Source organism: Hylobates moloch, unplaced genomic scaffold (assembly GCF_009828535.3).
Source record: "Hylobates moloch isolate HMO894 unplaced genomic scaffold, HMol_V3 SCAFFOLD_2, whole genome shotgun sequence".
Classification (NCBI taxonomy): Eukaryota; Metazoa; Chordata; class Mammalia; order Primates; family Hylobatidae; genus Hylobates; species Hylobates moloch.
In genome coordinates this window covers 100,549,367-100,574,719 of record NW_026652277.1, presented here as the reverse complement: position 1 = coordinate 100,574,719, position 25,353 = coordinate 100,549,367, and the positions used below count along the sequence as shown (strand labels likewise).

The window sequence follows — 25,353 nt, the reverse complement described above, 5'->3', positions numbered from 1 at the left end:
AATGGCAGCAACAGAAACTGGGAAGGTGAGGTTCTGACTTCTACTTTCTGAGACAAGAGCCCAAAAAAGAGGGATTCCACAAATCTAAGAGAGCTATTGAAAGGTTCCACATGGCTAAAAAGGGTGACAACTTCACCTTGCTCTTTTTTGTTTTTAATGTTGTGCTTTTGATCCCCATCAAGCTAATCAAATGGTGTTTACTCAGGAGTTTCTAGAAGCAGAAAACCTGAAGAAGTTCTAATGACAGAAATTGTAGGATCAATAAAAAAACACAAGCTGTTGGTCTTCTCCACTGTCTGTATTCCTCCCTCTCTCTGGGTATGTGAATTTGTGTGTTTTATACTGGACAAGCATTGTATTGTACTATGCTAATAACATATGCATTGGTTGATTGATTAAACATTAATTGAATTCCAGAACATATGCAAGGAACAAGAAGTATTAATGCAAATGTAAGTAAGACCTGTACCTTTTATTCTAAGAATTCACTTCCTAATTAGCAATTGGGAAGTATCATGTAAACCCCTAATTATAGGCAGCATGAGAAGAGCCATAACAAGGAAGGTACTGTGCACTTAGGTGATGTTTAAAGACACAAATTCTTACCCCTGTAATAGAAAACCCAAGGTTAAAGGTATTATCCAGTCATACCTGTATCATAAACATATTGCTAAGCGTGTTTTGTCAAACAGGTGACTGGAGATATGTCAATAGACTGTTCTGTTTTACTGAGAAGCTCAGACTTCACTGTATGCTTTCGATTTTTATTCAGATTAAAGTTTTTTGATCTTTCATTGCCTTCAAATAATCATTTCAAGCGTTGTTGTTATGCACACACTGTAAAATGAAATTTTAGATTATGGAATGTCCTTGAAAATAGAAACTTGCTACTACAATACTAATGTTTTAGTTTCTAGTCTTAAAACATTATTGCTTTTAATTTACATTTCTTATGTATACTCATTTAATAACCAACTTTAAATTCAGTAATCACATTTTTCCCCTAAGCTTTGATTAGAACAATTATAGTAAATGAAAATAAGAAAGTAATTTTTGTAAAGCTATTTATAAAGCACCCTTTTCGAGCCATAAAGAAGCTTTCCAAATAGTTTTTTTCAGCATTAGGCCTACAAAAAAATTATTTATGTTCTGCTTAAGATACACAGATCCAAAACTCTTTCATTGTCTGCTCATCTTCGTTTTGGTCTCCCCTAGTATGATGGCTCCCAGCAGAAGGCTTAGCACACAAATGGTGCTCAATAAGTGCTGCTGAATGAATGTCTGACCCTCTTAACCCAGACCAAGAAGGTAGAAGCATCCGCAGAAAGTCCCTTCAACAATAGAAAGCCTATGAACAGATGAAAGAAACAGAAAAATAGATAACTGATTTTTACATGTACCTACCCCAATTTGTCTTTGGCCCTGAACTCTGCTGGGTAATGCCTCTTTTTGGGTTGCCTTAAAGAACAAGAATATACATCAGCACACACCTAACTGAAATCTTGGTGGAGAGTGCCACACCAACTTACGTTATCAACTGATTTGTAATCTATGGCTGAATATTTTCTTTGACTCACTACTGTATACTTAATACGGAAGATAATATTCCTAGTTATATAATTCCTTCACATGGCATTCTGAGTACTGTGTTTTTAAGTTATGCTAACAATGTGAAAGGTGAAAAAAGGGCTTCAAACACTGTGATTATCAGAGTTTTTACAGCATCTTTACTCATTACGGTAAAATGAAGTCAATGCATTAGACATGTTTCGTTAAGGCCCGTGGACTATAAAGGGATATGCCACTTTATAGGGATGGGTTAGAGCCAATACCATTTTTTGCATGTGTGGATCCCTTGGATTAACTCAGATTATCCTCTCTAGAAGTGGGAATATTGAGGAAGTGGTCTTTCATTGGTTCTTTTACCTTGATTCTTTCATCCCCAAATCCCTCAAATTCCCCACTCATATGCACACACACACACACACACACAAACACACATACAACACACACATGCAAAAGAGAATATAAATTTCATTGCAACTAACAAAGAATCAAAATCATTGTGGCTTAAAGAAGATAGAAGTTTGGTTCTCTCTCAGGTAAATATCTGGACGTAGGCAAGTCAAACTGCTCTACAAAGCAGAGGTTCCACCTTATTACTGCACCCTGTGTAGCAAACCTCCCTTCCCAAGGACATTATCCTAGCCACATTATCTGTAGGCCAGTCAGCAGGAAGGGTGAAGGCAGCAAGAGAGAGAAAGGGCAGAGTACACAGCATCAGTCATTTTAAAAAATGTCCTAAAGTGTGGTAGGGCATGGTGGCTCACGCCTGTAATCCTAGCACTTTTGGAGGCCAAGGCAGGCTGATCACTTGAGTTCAGGAGTTCAAGACCAGACTGGCCAACATGGTGAAATCCCATCTCTACTAAAAGGCCAGGCATGGTAGCAGGCACCTGTGATCTCAGCTACTTGGGAGGCTGAGGCAGGAGAATTGCTTGAACCCAGGGGGCAGAGGTTGCAGTGAGCCAAGACCCCGCCATTGCACTTCAGCCTAGGTGACACAGCGAGACTCCATCTCTGAAAAAAAAAAAAAAAGTACAAGAAAAGAAAAGAAAATGTCCTAAGAACTTACATACAACACTTCTACTTTCACCTCTTTGCACTGAACCTAATAACATGACCACATCCAACCTTAATGAAGGTTCAGAAATATCATCTCATTTTTCATTGCTTTCAATGAACATATTGAGGTTTTATTACTGAGAACAGAGGGGAAAATGAACAGAGGGGAATTTTCTAGCAGACAGCTGGAAAATTGGCATGAGAGTCTTCCTTATCCCTCCCATGATGTAATGTGTGGGATTTCATTCTGGAGGTTTCAGATTCCCTTCCTTCCCCCACCTACCTTACACTATCTTTCTCTCTACCCCATATGCATCCACGAATTTTATTCTTTTCTTTTTTTTAAGACAGTGTCTCACTCTGTCACCCAAGCTGGAGTGCAGTGGTGTGATCATGGCTCACTACAGCCTCAAACTCCCAGGCTTAAGCGATCCTCCCTTCTCAGCCTCCCACGTAGCTGGGACTACAGGCACGTGCCACCATGCCAGGCATTTTTTTTTTTTTTTTTTTGTAGAAATAGGGGTCTCACTATGTGGTCTAGGCTGGACTCAAACTCCTGGCCTCAAGCAATCCTCCTGCCTTGGCCTCCCAAAGTGCTGGGAACTTTCTTCTTATGTATCCAAACACACTTCTCCTGCTCAAAGGAGACAGGAAGGGTGTAATTAGTGAAGGATAGACTGACTTTCACTATTTAAGCTACTGAGTACTATGAATTTTAATAAGAGGATCTGAGCCAACTTCTAATCCTCTGCTTGTATGTTTGCTATCTAAATTGAGACCACAGTCAGTTTTAATTGAACATAAAATCTGCTGTTTGATCCTAAGCAGTGGAATAATGTTTCATTTGCTAGTAAGTGGATTTTGGACTTCTTCCCAAAAGAAGCTAAACTTTTGTGATAGTTACAATATTATCTCATTCAAACAAAGGCCTGGAACACATAATATTCTCTGGGGAGGTACCAACCTCTGTGAGCAGCAGATTCAGTAATTTGAATAACAAACTTAAACTCCAAACATAACCCTGGCTAACCAGGCAGTTGTTCTCACACTCCACAGAGCACTACAGGTTTCAGAGGGACATCTAATTTCAAAGAACGAAGCAGAGTAGACAGAGCCCACCTACCCTCACACACAAACTTCTTTCTATCTACACTTTGTGTATTGAACTTCTATATGAGGCATTGTTAAAAGAAAGGCTTTAACTACTTTTAAAATCTGACCTCGTTGTTCCCAGCTCCAATTCTATTCCTTAGAGATTTGTTTCTTGAGGACATTATAACCTTGAAGTTCAGAAACTTTTCAGGAGCTAGTGGAGAAGGGTGAAAAGAGAAGAGACTTAGGGGAAAACTGCCTACCTGTCATTATGTTTTGGCAAAAGTTTATTTAACTTGTTTAAAAAGACCACAATGGTGCATACAACCTGGATTCACAATATTATTTGATTAGTGAGACTATATTAGTATATTTGTCTCGCTGGAAGTCATAACCTATGTGTACCATTCAAATTTTTTCTCCTTTTTTTTTTCTTTTTTAGTCATTTAAATTTTGCTTTCTAATGCTTAAGTCTTTTTTTTCTTAATGTGTGAATATATTTATTGCCCCCCAAAATTGGATATTCCTATCCGGGTCAACATACACATAGGAAATGACTCACTGACAAGATCTGGTAAGTTTGCATATTATAGCTTCACCACAACTTTGTTGTTTGTTTCTGTGATCAGAATCTCCTCAGCAGTCCTACTTCATCTGTCAAATATTCCATGGACAAAAAAAAAAGTCAAAAGCATTTGTAGTCTTGTTATTGTTGCTGTTGTTAATTACAAAAGTTCAGTCTTTTTGTTTTGGTAGATTAGCCTTAAGTAACAATTACATCTCTAAAGGAGTAGTTGTGAGTTCTATTCTAAATAAAATACTCTAAGAATTTATTTCTCTCGGCAGCTATTTTTTCATTCTCCAACTCATATTTCTTCATGGCAACAAAATACCGAATAAAGGTTTCTCCTAGAGCCTGTCTCAGGCATTGATCTTCTTCCAGTGCCACAAGGGCATCTTCTAGTTTTAAAGGGATCTCAGAAGGTTCCACTTGGTAAAAGTCTGTGCTCTCATCTGGACCAGCCAAGACCTCATTACCGCTATGAAGTCCATCTAAGCCTGCAGCAACAGTTGCAGCCAGCACCAAGTAAGGGTTTGCTGTTGCTGAGCCTAGTTTATTTTCTATCCGGGTGCCTTTCTCTCCGTGACATTTGATATTAAATATACAGCTGTTGTCATTATATCCCCATGTTGTAGGCACACTCTCCTTCAGGTCTTTCCTGTCCTTGGAATAACGCTTTCGGCAGCTAACAGAAGGCGCCATCAGGCAGCTAAGAGCAGCAGAGTGCTTCAAGAGTCCTGCCAACCATTTTTTCCCAGTGATCGTGAGCTGCTCAGTTTCAGAAGTGCTGCAGAACATGTTTTTCTGTCTATCAACATCCCAGAGACTATGAGACAAAATCCCTGAATTACAAAATCCAGTCTCAATGAAGAAGCTGGCAATGTAATTATATTTCCTTGCCACTTCTTTGACACCTGTTCTGAGGGTAAATGCATTATCAGCTGAGCTAATGCCAAATTCAGGCAGGAAACAGATTTCCATCTGACCAGGCCTGGTAGAGGAGGAAAAACTCTCGACATTGGCTCCAGTGTGATACAAGCCATCAACAAGTTCCTGCATGAAGGGCTGATCATGGTTATTTAAAAATGCTGAAGCAGGAAAAGATATAGTCTTTGAATTTAAAATTTCGGCCACACCAAAAATGCAAAAATCATAGATGAAAGCAGAAAGCAGGGAAAAGCCAGAAGCCTGCAGCTGGCTCAGTTGCCTCTTTGCAATGTACCTTGGGGAAGTCAAAAGAGGCTCACCAGTCACAGTGAAGGTATCACATATCACTCTTGCAGTTCTCTCAGCCCATGGCAAAACTCTAAAGGTTGATATCTCTGGCATTAGGACTATGTCACTATTAAAACATGTGGCTCTTATGTGATTCATTTCATTGTCCTTAGGACTTGGTATCACTTCAAGATAACCTCGGGGCATGCAAACACCATGGCTCACTTTCTCCTAAAGAAGGAAAAAAATGAAGAAATTAGGTTTTGAAAACAAACAAAAGGGTCGGGGGGAAAAAAAGCCTTGCTAATGAAAAAATATATATATGTGTATATGTGTATATATATATGTATATATACATATATATGTTTAACATTTGTTGGTTAACACTAACTTGATATCAAATAAATGTTAAATATTTTAAAATAAAACCCCCAAAGGCAACTTTATAAACAATGCATTGTTTTAAGCCTTGAAGGCCTTATATGCTCTTAGATCTGAAAATAGCAGTTATAAATAAAAGGTATAATGATAAAGAAAATCCGTTACAGCAAAAAACAAAGGTAAAGCCTTATGGAATTATTTGAAATTATCATCATCAAAAGTGCTTCCTGAAGCACTTTTTATTTTATAGTACAGTTGTTAATTCTTCAGATAAGGCTTTATTTTTGCTTATTTTATTGTAATCCTGAGTTAACTGACCCTCAAAAGTCTACAGTAAACAATTCTCAATCCATAGTCAAATTCCAGACTGTGGTCAGCACTGTGGCACACAGCACATTTGTCCTAACACCAGGAGAGCCAGGACGCTGACAGCTGCATTCCTCTCTTTATTCACTTTTACAACCATTTAAGAATTAAAAACCTCACTGTCTCAGAGTCCCAGAACCCTTGTCCGTGAATGTGGACCTATAACTCCAAAGTTATAGCTTCCAAAATGTTGTAGCCTTCAAGTCAGCCGAACTAGATGTCAACAGATCTGCCTTCTCATCCTAGCTGTTTCGTTAATTGCTTCTGTGAATTTCGGCAAGTCATTGGATTATGTGCCTCAGCTTCCACATCGGTAAAACAAGTGTTAGACTAGATGACTGCTAAGGTACTTTCTAGCCATCTATCTCTAGGGTTCAGTGAATTTGGTCATTTATTTAACTTCTGCTCTGTGCCAGGCAACAGGGAAGCGATAAGGTTATTAAGTTGAACAGACACATAAAACAATTTCTGGAAATTATATATTAGAAATATCAACAAGGTTGAAGGTTACGTTAATAGATGGAGAAAAATCACTGAGTATAAAAGGTTGGTTCCCATGAAGTCAGTGAAGATCATGAGGTTAATAAAACACCCTAACAATCTGCAAGCCAGACGCTTTCCTTTTCTTTCTTTCTTTTTTTTTCCCCCTTATAAACAACAGAAACTTATTCCTCTTTAGTTCTGGAGACTGAGAAGTGCAAGATAAAGGCAACAGCAGATTTGATGTCTGGTGAGGGCTGCTTTCTGTTCGTATATGGCTTCTTCTTGTGTATCCTAACATGGTGGAAGGAAGCCAGACTATTTCTTATGTTATCTCCAGACCCCAAGAAGCATGGCTATCAGAGGGGCTGGTATTAGCCAAAGTAATTTACTAGTTCACTCTTCCGCATTTGCCCATGAACCACTGCCTCCACTTTCCACCATCTCTACACATATTTTCGAATGCTATTTGACTGAACTGATCCAAGTCTACTTTAACAAATAATAAAGTTGAGTGAGGCAAACAGTATTTGGTGCCTGCCTAATTTTCCAACTCACTCATGGACCTGTACATGTAAACTTTATACACACACACACACACACACACACACAAACACACGCATACTGTGGGATATTAGAATATTATAGCATGGAATACTTTAATTCATATTTTCACTATAAGCAATAATGTCATTTCCCTGCTTGTCAGTTTTTTAGTTTGAAATTCCATATATTAGTTCTTTACATATCTAAAATGAGAAATAACATATTTTATTCATGAGACTACTATGAGTTCCTGCAATTTAAATCTGTGTTTGTATTCACTTGGCTGTGAGTAGTAGAGAACAGCTGGTTGCCATTTCACTCCAACAGTCCTATATGAACTCAAAACATAGTAAAAAGTCACACTTTATTCTTTAGATTATTTAATTCGTATTTTTTGAACACTCTTTTCTGGCACTGTAATTTGCTTTATTCTTTTCTTGGACATAGAGAATGCAAACTACTCTCTATTCGTTAGGGGAAATATATGAATATATATTAATATATTCATGATAATATATTGTCTTAAGTAGTGTTTATAGATATAAAGCACTGGAACGACTTCATCTTCAATATAGATCACTATGGACTCAATAAAATTTTTGCAGAATAACTTAAATCCTTATCACAAATGAAACTTGGACCATAGTAAAGGTCATCTTTTGAAATAAGCCAAGAATTAGTTACGAGTCCTGTAGCAATATATCATGGTTTGGCTAGATCAAATATAGAAAAAGCCTACATTATTTGCATATAATTTAAATGAAAATCAACCCTCTTGATAGAATAGAGATAATATAAGTTGGTTGTAAGGTTTAAATCTTAAACACCACACACACATGCAATGTTTAGGTTACTTTGCACAAATGAATTTTTTTTTTTTTTGAGATGGAATAAGGTACACACACACACACACACACACACACACACACACACACATACGATGTTTAAGTTACTTTGCAAGATGAATCTTTTTTTTATTTTTTATTTTTTGAGATGGAGTTTCACTCTTTTTGCCCAGGCTGGAGTGCAATGGCACCATCTTGGCTCACTGCAACCTCCGTCTTCTGGGTTCAAGTGATTCTCCTGCCTCAGCCTCCCAAGTAGCTGGATTACAGGCCCCTGCCACCAGGCCCAGCTAATTGTTGTATTTTTAGTAGAGATGGGGTTTCTCCATGTTGGCCAGGCCGGTCTTGAACTCCTGACCTCAAATGATCCACCTGCCTTGGCCTCCCAAAGTGCTGGGATTACAGGCATGAGCCACTGCGCCCTGCCTCTTAAACCTATTTTTAATGCCTATTCACAGCAAATTTTCTGAAATAAATTATTTTCTCTTAAATTACAAATATTCATTGTGCTAATACTCATTATTTATATGTTCACACGTTTCAAAAATAAATTTAAAGTGGCCTCTTAAAAAAAATAGATACTCTATGATCATTAAATGAGGACAAAATAATAATAACTAGGTAATGAAATAGGGAAGTTAGTTATTAGGAAACTGGGACTAAGAATAAATATAGCCATTGAGAAGGTGTATAATGAGTTACATTAAAATTCTCATGATAAAAGAACTTTTTCTCTAGCTAAACTCTAGGAAAAAGAGTGTTTTTTTATATGTGGGATATTGAATAAAATAATGAAAAATATTTTCAGTAGCAGTTGGATTAAAAAAGTATGCAGAATTTTTCTCTTTATGTCGATTATATCAATCCTTAGCAAGTATAAGCAGCATACTGTTTTATTTTTGTAAAAGGATTCCACTGAGAAACTAGAGTAATGTCCTCTATATGGACTTTTAGGTGCCATTAGTAAAATAAATGATTAAAATTTGACAAAAACTGAATAGCAAACAGTTTTACATTGAGGTCTTTGGCAGGTACTTAAAGTGCCAGTTACTTTTCCTTATGATTGAAAGAGACTCATTTGAATTATATTCCGGGCCTGTCCACAAGAAAATCTGCATTTTTTATAAAAATTAAACAACATGTATTCTTGCCTGGATGACGAAGAAACAACATCTGCAAGCAGGTGCAAATAATTCCTTAAGAAACAAGTTTGAATCTGTTAGAATTATTTAAAAGCTGTTTTTGAAGATGTCCAGTTTTCCCCAACATGAAGCAAATTTAAAAATTAGAATCTGATATTAATATAATAAAAGTATAATTTTTTAAATAGTTAAACCTAGAGGATGCTTAACTTTCACACTTTCTTAAATAGTACCGACCTGATGTCCCTTGCTAAGAAATTTGATATTTAATTAACACAACAACTCAGTCATCAAAATAAACACATGACAAAAACTGATACAAAAAATTAAGGAAGTCTCAAAACAACAAAAACACAATATTTCTTGATATCATCATTTTCAGGAATTTAATAATATTCATTAAGTCATCCAACAACAATGGAACATATTCTTATCAGAATTTGGAGCTGAAAGGAATATGTTTTTTATTTAGCAAATATTGTCTATTTAATCATTTTTTCCTTTTTATGTTTGCTCTTGGGTCTTCTGTTGCAATTTTCTCATGTCAAATAAAATATAGTCTTCATAATTGCAGTAAGGGGGAAAAAATAATTCTGTAGAGCAAAATTATTCAAGGCAGAAGGACTAAAATTACCAGTCTTAATTAGTTTTATATTTCTATTGGGTAAAGAAATTGCTGTTTGAGAGCTGAGAGTACATGTTTAGCTCCTTGGGGAGCAATAATGCGTTTGCGAGGAACAAGGGAAGAAACAAAATAAGTTATTGATTTTCAGCTTGAATTGCTGTATAGATTACGAGAAAATAAGAAAGAGTAATAAGAACCATTTGCTTGCTAATGGTCATGAAATTACATTTAGTCACAACTGTGTGTAAAACTCACTTGAAAAAAGTGTGCAGGGATAGTCTTAGACCTGGATACGCCATGGAGGTCTGCTGCTTCAAATCGTACAAACTGGAGGCGATTTTTGGCCATGGCTTGTCTAATGTGTTTCATTCTAGAAGACAGTGGAGGTGGGGCCAAAATTTGACTGCTGTCCCTCATGCAATCTGCAAAATAAAAAAGTAGGTTCTAATGCACGAGATCATGATGGACTGAGAAGCAAAAGGAGACTGGAGACTAGTGAATTAGTCAATATTATTAAGAAAAACATTATATATTCATCATGTCACTGGCTTAGAGTTGGATATCTTACCTTTCTTATTCTGCCTTTACCGTCTTCCCAAGAACATTGTGTCTAAACAACCTGAGGGATCACTTATCAGTTAAGATGAGGTCAAAATTGACATACTTGCATAAGGATATAGCGATATCATATGTAGATACTTACTGAAAATCCCTTTGCTTATGGAAATTAGAACATATTTGCATAAGTTCACAGCAAAAAAGGGACCATAAAAGCCTGTCTGTAGGTGACTATTATTGAACACATTTGGGCTTCTTGAACTGTTAATTTCTAAATTTAAATTTCTATATGATTAAAAGTGAATTTGGTTTTGTTTATTTTCAGGGGTTTTGTCTCATTCTGGGAGTTTTTTGCCCAAAGGGCTTTATATCTTTTTAATGGCATCTAACTCTAAGAAATGTACATATTTCTGTCAAATTTAAAACTTGCTTAAATAAGCAAACAAGGCCGGGCGCAGTGGCTCACGCCTGTAATCCCAGACGGATCACGAGGTCAGGAGATCGAACCATAAACCCCTCTACTAAAAAACAAAAAATTACCGGGCGGTGGCGGGTCCTGTCTTCACTGCGCCACTGCACTCCAGCCTGGGCGACAGTGAGACTCCATCTCAAAAAAAAAAAAAAAAAAAGCAAACAAAAGTGTGTTTGTTTTTCTTTTAAGAATGAGACTGTAGGAGATGAAAAATCTGGACTGCATACTCAATTTAAAATTAGACACATAAAAAACGTTCTTTTCAAGACTTTTAAGATAGTTTGAAAATTCTAACTTTGGAGCTAGAAGAGAACTTTGGAGATAAAGTATCTAATCTAACCAACTCGTTAGCTTGAGTCCCAAAGTGGTACAATGAGTTACTCCAAACCACACTATCAGTCCACTGCAGAATTGAAACTAGAATGCAGACTTTTGATTCATGCTGGGTGGCTTATTACCACAAATTAAATTAATGGTCAGGCAAATAGTACTCATTTATTATAAATGTTAGTTGCTGTCAGAACTTTTAGGAGAGGCAGCAGAGTGTAGTTTGGGTTAGCAAAAAACGCTGAAGCCCATCTACCTCCCTTCCAATCCTGCCTTTGCCCTAGCAACAATCTTGACCTCTTTATGCTTTGACTTTCTCATCAATAACATATGACCTACTTCATAGGCTTGTTATGAAGATTAACAAGTTATTAACAGTTACTGGCAGACAGTAAGCACCATGTAAGTGCTACTTAAATGCATAAAGTGAGTACAATTACTCTAGCCCAAGTAAATGTTATCATGATCAAGTCTGCATCCAAACACCCATCAATCTGTCACATCATTGATGTTGAGCAGCTATAATTTTAAAGTGATACCCGAGTATTCTTTTGCAAGATATAATTAGGCTTTAAAACTAAGCATAAAGATTGACAGTTTAGAAACATAGATTAAGTAGATTTTAAGTACATGAAGCATGGGAAAAACAAATTACTGGTTCCACATATGCAAATATATTAGTGATAATGTGCTATCACTGATACATTTGGCTACTCTGAAACTCCGGAGGCTTTATAACTACCTTCCATTTAAAACAAACAATTAAACTGTAGCAATTAAAGTATTTCATGCTAAATTAACACTTGCTGTATTTCCAACCTACTCTGAAATATTGGGTGTTCAGCCCAAGATGAATAATTGTCCTTAAAACAAAATGTATAGGCATTTTAAAATATGGAAATTTGGGTCAGGCGTGGTGGTTCACTCCTGTAATACCAGCAGAAGTGAGGTGGGCAGATCACTTGGGGCCAGGAGTTCAAGACCAGCCTGGGCCAGTTCAAGACCAGCCTGGGCAACATAGCAAAACCCCATCTCTACTAAAAATACAAAAATTTGCTGGGTGTGGTGTCATGCACCCATAGTCCCAGCTACTAAGGAGGCTGAAACATAAGAATCGCTTGAGCCTGGGAGGTGGAGGTTGCAGTGAGCCAAGATCACGCCACTGCACTCCAGCCTGTGCGACAAAGAGAGTCTGTCTTAACAAATAATAATAATAATATGGAAATTTTTAGATAATGAGTATTCTAAACATAATAAGCAATTATACATAGGCTATAAAGAAGACATCTCCTATAAAAGGAGAAAGGGTAATTTTTTTGGTTCACTAGTAATAGGATAACAGGTAGTCTTACTAGTTTGTTGCTTTATCTATGTCTCCTAAACTTTCTACAATGAATACATATTATTTTAAAATAAGAATAATATTCAGCTGGGCGCAGTGGCTCAAGCCTGTAATCTCAGCACTTTGGGAGGCCGAGGCGGGTGGATCACGAGGTCAAGAGTTCAAGACCAGCCTGACCAACATGGCGAAACCCCATCACTATAAAAATATTTTTTAAAAAAATTAGCCAGCCATGGTGGCATTCACCTGTAATCCCAGCTCCTCAGGAGGCTGAGGCAGGAGACTCTCTTGAGCCTGGGAGGTGGAAGTTGCAGTGAGCCAAGATGGTGCCATTGTACTCCAGCCCGGGCAACAGAGTGAGACTCCGTCTCAAAAAAAAATAAATAAATAAATAAATAATAATAATAATATTCATTCACTCAACATAGATATTTTTCATCATCACATACTATTCATACTGAACATGTGTCTAGGAATCAGCCAGAAAGAGCCCTACCCTCATAGAACTTTGTATTATAATGTGCAGCAAGTATAGATAATCAACATGCCATCAAATACAAGGGTGGGATAAGTTCACACAGTGAAAGGGCTGGGAAAAAAAAAAAAACATAATCAGCTGAAGTATTAATTGTATGAAACTTGATCACAACATGGACAGCTCTAACCCTAGATTCATTCTGAAGTCTCCAAGTTGCCCTGTGACTGGACAGTGAGTAGAGTACATGTACTAGTTTGCTGAAGCTACTATGACAAATGCCCCAGACAAGCAGCTTAAACAGAAATTTATTTTCTCATAGTTCTGAAGGCTAGAGGTCCAAGACCAAAGGTGTCAGCAGGATGGTTTCTTCTAAGGTCTCTCTCCCCTCGGCTCCTAGACAGCCATCTTCTTCCAGCACCTTCACATGTTCTCTTCTCTGTGCATGTCTGTGACCTAAACTCTGCTTCTTATGAGGACATGAATCATACTGGATTAGGGGCCACCCTACTGACCTAAGTTAACCTTAATTACCTCTTTAAAGAACGATCTCCAAATTCAGCCACATTATCAGGTACTGAAGGTTAGGATTTCATTTTAACAATTTTGGAGAAACACCATTCAACACATAACACTGTATCATTCTGTTTCTATTTTCTTCAGTGTCCTTATTGGCACCTGCCGCACTGTATACTCACATGTTCCTGTCATTCCCCATTGCCTATCAGCTCCTTGAGAGCCAAGGCTTAGTTTTACCTGCTGCTGTTTTCTTGGTACTTGTAGCAGTATAGGTATCTCATAGCCACTCGACAAATATTTTTTAAATAAGTGAGTGAGTGAATGAATGAATACATCCTGTGTGATTTGGCCTTGTCTAATTAATAAGTAAAAGTTGTCATCATATATTTTAGTACACATCCTAAGCACCAAGTTTTCATTTAAAAGTTCAATTCTTTCACCAAATATGAGAACCCTATCCAATCCCATTTCATTTTCAAGGCATCAACTGATCTTGCTGCATCATTGTCTGGATTTCTTTTCTTCAATAAATCATACTTGTTATTTACAATTAAACCTTTTGGTCAGCCTTCCCCCGTTGCACATGATGAATAGCAGGCAGATAATTGCCAGTTCAGGAGCTCATTTGTTTTTCCTACAGTGTGGTTCCTGGGAGATTTTCTTCTTTTCTATTCCCTCAGAGGATTAATAAATTAAATCAATGTGTTTTTGCAGAAGATGTTTTAGTGCTGTGAGTGTTTAGGGAAAAAATAAGAAAAAAATTTTTTTAAAAAAAAAAAACCTCAAAGCTCTATAGCAACTAGGAGGCCTTGGAGAAATTTTGTCTGTGTTTAGTGACAATGAGGACATATATCAGTTATATACAGAGAACAAGCCATGCTCACTTATAAAAGGGAGATTGAAGAGATGTTTGGGCTTTCAGAAATACCAATTCAAAGAAAGGGAAAAGTGCATTTGAGAGAAAACTCTGGAATACATTCAGTTTATTGCACACCTAGCATAATGTACCATGCTCTTTGAAGGTCCTGCCATCTTTCATCATTGTGGCTATGGTGAGAGCCACCCTGTTTGTGCTGCCTTCTGGCCACATCATATTAGCGCAGACATTGTTGGAAAGCCCAGGTGGCAGAATAACAGGTACAAAGCAAGGGAAAAAAGCAATACAATAAAAAGGGGGGGGGGGAAGGGGGCTTTTCTTTGAAAAAAAAAAGTATCATTTTTGGAAAAACTCAGAGAAGTTATTCCAAAGAAGAAATACCATATCAAAATTCCTTACACTTATTTTGGGAGTTTATTTTTAAATTATGTATATGTATTGGTTTGTGGTTTAAATTTTTAGTACTGAGGGCATATAGGGAACTTAATACACTCTGAGCCAAAAAGGGAGCTTCTGAGCTAAGGAAGTTGAGTTAGTAACTGTACCCATGCTGTAAGTCACAATTGACAGTGCAAAGAGAGCTCATGACACAAGATCTTTCTCCGGATTTCTAGCTCAAGACAAAGAAATGGTAAATCCATCTCTCTTTTGTAGCTAAAACTAGAATATATTAAAAAAAATGACCACAAACTGTGGAGGAGCTAATGTGGCCAGCAGATGTTATCTGATGAGTCTTCCCAGTGTTTAGAAACTTTTTTGAAATAGTGGACAGCACTTCACTATTAGAAAATTTTATGTAAAAATCTTGAGTTCAAATTTATTTTGAAACTAGATCTGGCAACCCTGGGTAGGTATTTCTGCATAGCAACAACTGGTTGGAACTCCAAGGTAGTCTAGATGGGCAGGCAACCTCTACTTCATGGGGTGGCAAACATTTTCTGTAAAGGACCAGATAGTAAATATTTGCAACCGTGTAGGCCATATGGTATTCGTTGCAGCTATTCATTTAGCACAATGTCATTTTAGCATAAAAACAGCTATAAACAATTTGTAAACATTACTTAGAAAAACTGATCAGCAAGCTGAATTTAGCCTTTGGGCCACGGTCTGTTGCTCTCTTCTCCAGTTTTCTCATGACCAGAACCACTCCCTATGTTCTTACACCAGCCCATCTTTTGTATTAACTGTGGCCCCTGTGGGCATTTGTATCAACAGCTGCCTGATGTTCAGAGATTGTTAGTGCTCATGCCCTTCACTTTGGAGAAATTCATAAAGCCAAAGTAGAGAGAAATCCAGTTATGAGAGACGGTGTGGTAGTGGGATGGGAGAGTTTGCTGACCTCCTCGCGAGCTTGCAACTGGGACGTGACTCATTTACTCGGCCACTGCACTCAAACCACTTATGGGAGGGGGAACATGCAGGTGAGCCAAGGTGCACGTTTTCTGGTTGTGGCCGTACAGCAGTGTTTAGGGGTGTTACCATGCTCTTTTAGTTTTGCCATCCACGGGCGGCTAAGTGTTAACCAGCTCAGTGGAGAGTCCCGGTAACACCTTTTACACCCTATTCTCTAGGTACCTGGCTTCTTGTCCGGAGTCCAGGAAGAATCAGGTCACATGAACTAGAAGGATGGTGAATGTGGGGATTTTACTGAGTGATGGAGGTGGCTCTCAGTGGGATGGTTGGGGAGCAGGAAATGGGATGGAGTGGGAAGATGATTTTCCCCTGGAGTTCGGCTGTCCCATGACGGATCTCCTCTCCGACCGTCCCCAGCTGAACTCCTCTCCACCTTCAGATGCTCCCTCCCTCCTTCTCTGCCATGCTGTTCTGCTGCTCTGTCACTGGAGCTTGGGGTTTATATGGGCATAGGATAGGGACATGGTGGGCCACAGTGGTCTTGGAAAAGGCAACATTTTGGAACAAAAACAGAAATGTCCGTTCCTATTCAGAGCCATGGGTTTCCAGGCTTGAGAGTGGGGCCTTTGCCAGGGAACTGCCCTCTTCTATGCAGTATTTCGCTGCCTCCTATAGGTATCAGTAGGCAGAATAACCCCTTGAAAATTTCTACCATGCCTAATCTCTGGAATATGCGAATATGTTAAATTGCATGGCAAAAGGGACTTTGCAAATGTAATTAAGGTTATGGACCTTAAAATAGGGATATTATCTTGGATTATCCATCTAAGCCCTTGAAATTAGATGGTTTTCTCCAGCTGAAGGCAGAAAAGGGATGTGGAAGAAGGGGAATTCAGAAAAGCTCTAAATAGAAGGATTTGAGGCATTGCTATCTCTGAGATATAAAACCAGAGAGAGGATTCTGGGAGATAAGGGCCACCCCAGCTGATGGCCAGCCAGGACACAAGAACCTCACTTCTACAGTTACAAAGAACTGGATTCCTCAACAATCTGAATGAACTTGTAAATGTACTGTTGCCTGGAGTCTCTAGATAAGAAACCAGATGGCAATACCTTGACTTCAGCCTTGGAAAACCTGAAACAAGGAAACCAGATGAGCCAACCTAGACTTCTAACATACAAAACTGTGAGATAGTACGCTTGTATTTTTAAAAAAATAATAAGTTTGTGGTAATTGGTTATGGTGGCCATAGAAGACTAACACATATAGAATTCTGATAGTGTTTACTTTCCAGGCTTTAGCTCTTCCTTAGGCCCTGTGTGTACTAAAGGGTTTAACCTTGCCCAAAGAGAGCTCTGGTCTCTTCCCTTGGTCCCTGGGAGATAATCTCCAAGCATTTAGAATGTCTTGCCTGACAAGAGTGTCTTCGTTTACCAAGGGGTTCTAGGCCACGCCAGAAATTCTAACAATGTTATTTATAGTGGTGATTTCAAGTCATGCAACAACTGCTTGACCCCCAAAGGGGCTGGAGAGTGAGGTCAGCCAAATGCCCAGTTAACCTTGAAGCTCCAGTAAAGACTCTGGACACCAAGACTCAAGTGAGCTTCCTTGGTTGGCAATATTCCTCACGTTATTGCCAAAAGAATAGTGCTGTCTGTCCATGACTCCACTAAGAAAGGACAAGTGAACATTCTGTGCTTAGAACTTGCCTGGACTGCCCATGGCTGATTTTAATCTGTATCCTTTTAGTGTAATAAATAAACCATAACCTTGAATATAACAGCTTTCAGTGAGTTCAGTAAGTCCCTCCAGCAAATTATCTAAACTAAGGTTAACTTGGGGAATTCCAAAACTTGTAATTGGTGTCAGAAGTGAGGGTAATGTGGTAGATAATATCCCTCTAACATCCCACTCTGGTATATTTTCATCTTTCCAAATCTTGTATGTTTAACCCTGTCATTATAGATTTCCTTTTTTCAGAGGGGCGTAGGGGGGTAGGGTCTCTCTCTGTTACCCTGGCTGGAATGCAGTAGCACAATCACAACTCACTATAGCCTCAACCTCCTGGGCTCAAGTGATCCTCCCACCTCATTCCCCTAAGTAGCTAGGACCACAGGCATCTGGCACCACACGCAGCTAAGTTTTTTATTGTGTAGAAACGGGGTCGGCCTATGTTGCCCAGGCTGGTCTCGAATTCCAGGCCTCAAGTGATCTCCCCTCCTCAGCCTCCCAAAGTGCTGGGATTACAGGTGTAAGCCACTGTGCCTGGCTTTTAGATTTGCTTTTATAACTAATTTCCAGCATTTTCATTCAAGTGAGTTTTAACCAATACACTCATGCACCAAAATAGTTACATCACTATCAATAAGCCAGAAACTTAGAATAATAGGATTTTACTTTTAGAAAAGGCAAGACATCTTCCATTGCAACCCCTCTATTTTCCAGATGAACAGCCTAAAGGGTAGAAAAACTACAAAGTATTTTATAAAAGATAGGTATAAAACTCTTTGTAAGTATTCTGACTCCCAGGCTAGTATTCCTCAACCAACATTACATTCTCTCTAATTCAAATACAAACTTAGGGTTAGTGGCTAGAACCACATACCAGTTTGTTCCAGAATCCTTACCAGTAAATCCTTACCAGAGTTTGGGTTAAATTCACCTCCAGGAACATTGGTTGTTGTTCTGGGGGGCAAAGTTTTTATCACTGTTGTCTCATCCTGAGAGTCCTTGTCATCATGTGACAGATGAGACTTAGCAGAGCCAGGCCCCATGACAGGTTTGCTTGTATTCCCTAATTTGTGGCACACCATTTGGTTTCTGATCCTCTCTGTAGTAATAAGGAAAAATGTTAAAATATGTTCCCATTGTTTTCAACTGTCTCTTAATATAATATGGAGAGGAATACTTGAGAAAATAGTATATTCCTAGCAGTGACATATTAAATGAGGAGTAATGGGAGTGGTCTACCCTAGTCACTGGCCAAGAAAGTGCATTGTTTATAGAGAATTTAAAAACAGGCCAGGTGCGGTGGCTCATGTTTGCAGCCTGTAATCCCAGCACTTTGGGAGGCTGAGGCAGGTGGATCATTTGAGGTCAGGAGTTCGAGACCAGACTGGCCAACATGGTGAAACCCTATCTCTACTAAAAATACAAAAAATTAGCCTGGCATGGTGGCATTCCCTGTAAACCCAGCTACCCAGGAGGCTGAGGCAGGAGGATCACTTGAGCCCGGAAGGCAGAGATTGCAGTGAGCCAAGATCATGCCACTGCACTCCAGCCTGGGTGACAGAGCAAGACTCTGTCTCAAAAATAAATAAATAAATAAATAAATAATAAAATCTACTAATATCTGACTGCTTTTTATTGTAACCATATGCTGGGAATTCCTACTGTCCTGCCTTAGGACACAATGATTCCTAGGATTGAGCCTGTTGCCCAAATTGACTTCTAGTTTTAGCAGTGTCTCAGATCTGTTGAAATCTAGTTGGAGTTCCAAAATGTGTTATGAAAACACCTTCCATACCTTTCTTATGGCCCGTCAAATCCTCTGTAACGATTTTTGTATTCATTTTCAGAGCAGAAAACTGTCTCTCTTCCTACTCATACATTCCTCTGTTCTTTTTTTTTCTACTACTATCATCCTAATTCTAACCCTCTTTACATTGTAAATATTTTGATTGGTTATTTTTATATATTTACGTTGTAAGCTTATATTTGCCATCTTTTATGACACTTATGTAGGAATAAATTTTATTTGTCCTTTTGCTTCTCCCAAAAAAGAAATGAAGATGTTTTATGAAAAGAAAGACCAAATGGAGATTGCCATTGACCACACCATTTTTGAGGGCTCAGAGTAATTAGATACCATTTGAATTGGACATATCCATTTCTCCCACTTCAGTTGAACAAACATGTGGTTTAGTGACTTTCTTCCTTGTCCTTTTTAATGTATTCATGCTGTTGGCTTCAGTCTCGTTGGCTTCAGTCTCACTGCCTTCATCTCTTGTTGAGTCCTGTTGATAATTAATAAACAAAAAGCCAAATAACAGATTATTCAAACAATGATATTTGGATGTCAAAAGAGTATGTTTGAATAGCTCAATTTTTTAATGAGCATAGAAGACTTTTATAACGATGAAAATTTTGTCACTTCCACACTCACCTGAATAACTCAAAATTTAAAAGCCCAATATTGTGCTATTAGGCCAGATATTCTCTATCTCCTTTTATATGTGATATGGAAATATCGTTAAGTAAATTAAAATCTTGTCTAATTACTCAAGATTTCTATGTTTATTTTTTACTTTGGGAATATATTATTTATTCCTAAATAATTTTGCAAAACCTATTTTAACTGAAAAGTTTACTTTTTATGATTTCTATTTTTTAGGATTTCTAACCTTTTTGTCTGAAGGCATAAGCATCTGAAGAATTGTATTCTCTGCTCACTTTTTCCTTATGAAAAAGGAAAAATTTAATAATGCAATTAATAATTGCATCAGTATTTACTTCACTTCAAAAAAGTACTTGAATTCATAAAGTGCTATTTTGTGACTGTATTTTATATGTGTAAAACAAACATCATATCCAAACCATTTTATGGCTTAAGAAAATCTAAGGAAATGCATTCAAAACAAAATAACCTAACTTTCACAATCTAGTTATAATCCTTGACATGACAGGATATGCCCAGCAGGCAGCTGGGCAGTGAGGCACAGGCTGGTGCTGGGGAGCTCAGGAATCTCAGCACTAACAGTGCACAGAGTCACCCCTGCAGTCCCAAGACACAAAAGCTGTCACTGAAAAAAAATATGAAAAATTTTGGAAAAGCTGACACTGGTATTTTTAAGGTTTTTTACAAACCCCTCATAGTGGTTTAAGGAGAGAGGAAAGTGACAGGGTCGGGGTCAAAAAGTATATTGTAAACACTTTGAGCTTGGTATCTTTTTGAAAAAAGCAGGCTCCGAGAGGTTTCACATCTGTGGGCAAGTTGTATAAATATATGTTGAGTAGTTGCTGGGGAGCAGCTGTATCACTTTATCTATAAAACCAATTCATTCTCCCAAGGCTAAAATAGTAAAAGAAAGATTTTCATTTTTTGCTTGTTTATACGTAATTATGATGCATTGATATTATTGTTATATTAACAAAGTTATATTTCCTAGAACAAAGGCTTTTCTGTAATTTTAAAGTTTCACTTATTAGAAAATTGTGGTCTTTTTCACTCCAAATAACCTTATATTTGGATAATATGATACTTAATATATGATATAATAATTAATTTTGTAAGTAGTTTAGGATTTAATTTCAATACTTGCGTAAATTTTCCCAACACACTTCTTTTTTTTGACGGATCTCTCTGTCACCCAGGCTGGATCATGGCCACGGCTCACTGCAACCCTCCAGGTTCACCCATTCTCTGCAAACGTGAGCCACCGCGCCCGGCCTCCAACACACTTCTGATAGAATCTGGCAGAAATATAAAGCTTCATTGTACATGTTCACCATGTCTAAAATTGTTTTGCTAGAAATGCATAGTCTATAATTTTACTTTTGTTAAATGCATATGTATATATTTATTTTTATTTATTTATTTATTTATTTATATAGTCTTTTAAAGAAGTATTGTTTAGAAAATGAAATACTTAGCCAGGTATATAATTATCAATGCAATATGAGCAGACTAAATTTGTCTTAGCTTGACCTTTTGCTCATATATAATATTTTCACATACAAATTGAAGGAATTGGGTGAGATAAACTTTCATATCTCTTTCAGTTTCAAACTCTAACCTGCAACTGAATTAACAATTAAATAACAATGTGTGAAAATTAAGCACATTGTCAAGCATGCTTTCTCATGGTACCCCTTAAGTTAATAAAATCTCACCATTTTACAAATAAGAAAAATGAGACTCAGAATAACTTGCCCCAGGCCACAAGAGTGAATGAAAGATGCAGTTTCTAAAAATACCTTGTTTTTCAACATGTCATTCTGCTTCCTAAAAGCCAGAGATCCAAGACAAAAGAAAGATCATTTTAAAAACATTCACCTGCCCTCATATAAACCAGATCAAAAGAGAAAGTTTATTAAGAAAAAAAAAAAAAAAAACTATTTACCTAGTTACTAACTGAGAATTTCACCAATAAGAGCCCAAAAACTGGCCAGGCGCGGTGACTCAAGCCTGTAATCCCAGCACTTTGGGAGGCCAAGGCGGGCGGATCATGAGGTCAGAAGATCGAGACCAGCCCGGTCAACATGGTGAAACTCCATCTCTACTAAAAATACAAAAATTAGCCAGGCGTGGTTGCACGTGCCTGTAATCACAGCTACTCAGGAGGCTGAGACAGGAGAATTGCTTGAACCCAAGAGGCGGAGGTTGCAGTGAGCCGAGATGGCGCCATTGCATTCTAGCCTGGGCAAGAAGAGTGAGAAAAGAGTGAGACTCGGTATCAAAAAAAAAAAAAAAGCCCAAAAGCTAAAGCACAGTACATACCTTTTACTCCATAAAAATGCTCAAAAAAGGGAGTAGGGGCTTCAAATGAAGAATACATTTCATTCAGTCCTTTGGTTTTCTTTTACATACTAGAGTGATCAGCATATAAACATAGCTATAATAAAACAAATTTATTGGATTCCTCATTTATCCCACCTCCATTCGAGTATTTTTATTCTCCTTAATCTTTGATCTTTTAATTACACTTAGGTGCAATGTGAATGATGCTTCAGTAAAAAACTTACTAGCCCAGATGACTGAGGTTTGGGTTGTAATTCTGACCTTTCCACAAAGTAGCAAGTCCTTCTAGGGCCTTGGCATTCTCATCTGTAAACACTAATATAAATAAAATCATATTGTCAAATTAAATTGAGCCTAGAGCTACCTCTTTATATATTTTAAGTTTGACTTAAAAATTTCTAAGCAGACTAGAAACTACTCTTCTACCAATCACAGTGTTTCAGTCAATCACAGGTGGCCAGTTGTTCAAAACATGTTCAAACACTGTTTCTATATCTCATTCCCATCTTCTGTACCAAGATGGAAATCTTCTGTACATCACTTTTCTTTTCCTGTCCATAAATTTCATCTGACCATGTGACAGCCTAAGAGTCGCTCTGAACATATTCTGGTTCTGAGGGCTGCCTGACTCTTGAATTGTTCTTTAACTGAGTTTAAAATTTAATTTTCCTAAAGATTTTCTTTTAAAAGATGGCCTCAGAAGTGGGATTTGAAGTAGAGCTTCCAGCAACCCCCAGGAGCACTGAGTGATTAAGCAAGGTACACTAGCTCCATTGTATCTGTTGCTCTCTCGAGTCAACTGGGGATCATGGGTAAGTTGTCTCTCAGATTATGGAGATCCATGCATTTGTGTTTTGATTATCTGAATTTGTATGGGCACATTTTTTATCTTAACTGGGTTCAGAAGTCATGACAGACACTGGACTGGGTTAGACTCAATAACTAACCGGATTATATCCAGTTAGAATTCTTAATTGGCTGACTGGTTAGACAAACTGGCAGTAAATGGCAATACTGCAGAAGGTGTGAACTCTGGCTTTCAGAAATTCACCAGGATTTTGTGTTCTATCCCTTTTGTTTCTTTTCTAATGCATTAGGTAGGGAAAAATCTTCGGCTTAGTTGATCACAATGTGAGAGCCAAAACCAATATTCAATATAAAAACGGAATCCTTAATTTCTGAAGAACTGAGTGCTCCACTTTTGTCTACCCCATACCTCTACATGTATAATTATTAGGTCCCACAAGCTGCAAATACTTACAAAAATGGCAAAATCTTATAAAGATAATTTAAAATTATAGGGGAATGTTCCAAATAAACAACACCAACACCACACTTTAAGAAGTGCATTTAAAAATGAAGGCTCCTAAATTAGGCATATCCAGGGACACCTATTGATGTGCACAACCTTCTAAAAAATGTTAATATTTCTAATGCCTCTTTTAAAAGCCTTTCAAAAGGCAAACAAAAAGCTTAAGCAACTAATTGATAAGAAAAATTGAATCTGCTAATCTTTTGGCCTAGTTACTATCCTGCCCCAGAGATAAAAAGAGAATTATATAAAGTGTTCATGAAAGGTAGGCCCTCAAGTAAAGTAGGCTTTTTTCTTTTTCAGAGCTATCCATGCTGAGTCCACACATAGAGAATTATTTCCTGGCCTTATTAATTAATGGGCTCCAACCTGAACTCAGTAATTTTAGCTAAAAAATAGTGGCTAACTTAAAAAGACTGCCTATTGAACTAAACTGGTCTCCAAATTCACCTTTCTGGCATTTAGCTGGCTATTTTGAAACATATTTGTAAAGGAAATTTACATGTATAAAGGAAACCTCCATTTTTAAGGGTGTCTGCCTCTGTGCAGTAGGAAGAGAGGAAAGACTAAGTTACTAGAGACTCATCATTGACTTACATTTATGTAACAAGTCTCACGTCTAAAGTACCTTTTCCTATCCATCCTGTCTTAAGTGGGCATTTATCCACATCCTCCTTTCTTGATTTGGGCAAAAGATGGTACAATATTTAGGTCTAAAGTCTCAGCTGTATGCATTTGAGAGATAACATTTCTACCTTGTTTTACCTAAAAGTCATCCCTTTAGAAGTGAAATTTTAGGGTTTTCTAGCTAACAATTGCTTAGAACAATGAAACAGGTAATTGGAATATCGATAGTCTGAATTGGGGGAAAGAAAAACTATTTGGAAACTAGCAAATGAAAAATTTTTCTGAAAATTTTAACTTCTGCTCTTGTCTGTGTCTGTCTATATGTCTATATGTGTTACGTGTATCAGATATTTCTTTCTGATCTTATATAATATTTGGCAAATGAAGCAAGTTTTTACATTGTTGGCAAAATAAAATAGGAATGTCTTCAGAATTGTCAATACTAAATATAATTCAGACTTTTTTTTCTGGGTCTACTGGTCAGAAAGGTTTATGCTGTTTTTGCTATATGTTTTAGGGTCATAAAATTGCTGCTTCTGTCAAATTGTGATATGTGCTTGTCTGTAAGCTGACACTGAAAAGCCTGGCTACTGGGCTCCCCTGAAGCCTTTCACACATCTTACTGTGAGCTTATGTCTTTGATTTTGAGCCTTTGAATTCTGAGGCCTGGAGAGGTGGTCATGGTGAGGCCTGGAGACATGTATGTCCACTGTACCTGGGCCACCAGCAGCAGGGCACAGCCAAGCCCAATATGGCCCTGCCCTTCCTCCTCCAGCTTTGCCTGCTGGCCATGCTGAGAGGGGTTGGATCCTCCAGACATCCTTTTCATAGCTCTGTCCTCAGTCCTTGACTCTACACCTGGTGTGTAAATTAGGGACCCAGATGGGCCCTGGCCTTCCTAGCCATCCTAGGTGCCACTGAGGACATTAGGGAGAATACCTATGTTATTTTTTCAAAATTATTTTCAGAAACTTAAAATCTTAAAGCCGCGTTAAATTCAGAAATAGGGAGAGGAGCAATGGCTCATTCCTATAATCCAAGCACTTTGGGAGACTGAGGTGGGAGCACCATTTGAGCCCAGGAATTTGAGA

The 25,353-nt window shown here is 37.8% G+C and overlaps 1 protein-coding gene across 2 annotated transcripts in view; it reads right to left on the bottom strand.

Annotated features, from left to right (window-relative positions):
* Positions 1-453: 453 nt before the first annotated feature.
* Positions 454-25,353, bottom strand: part of LGSN (lengsin, lens protein with glutamine synthetase domain) — a 45,377-nt gene continuing 20,477 nt past the window's right edge. The window contains exons 2-5 of one of the 2 annotated variants that reach the window (XM_032164834.2): positions 19,672-19,819; positions 10,135-10,301; positions 5,527-5,725; positions 454-5,105 (exon numbers count right to left, since the gene is read on the bottom strand). In XM_032164834.2, the coding sequence (XP_032020725.1) occupies positions 5,008-5,105; positions 5,527-5,725; positions 10,135-10,301; positions 19,672-19,819 (612 nt within the window). In that variant the 3' untranslated portion in view covers positions 454-5,007. Of the gene's footprint in view, positions 5,726-10,134; positions 10,302-19,671; positions 19,820-25,353 lie in introns of both variants that reach the window. The other variant, XM_032164824.2, reaches the window with a different exon arrangement.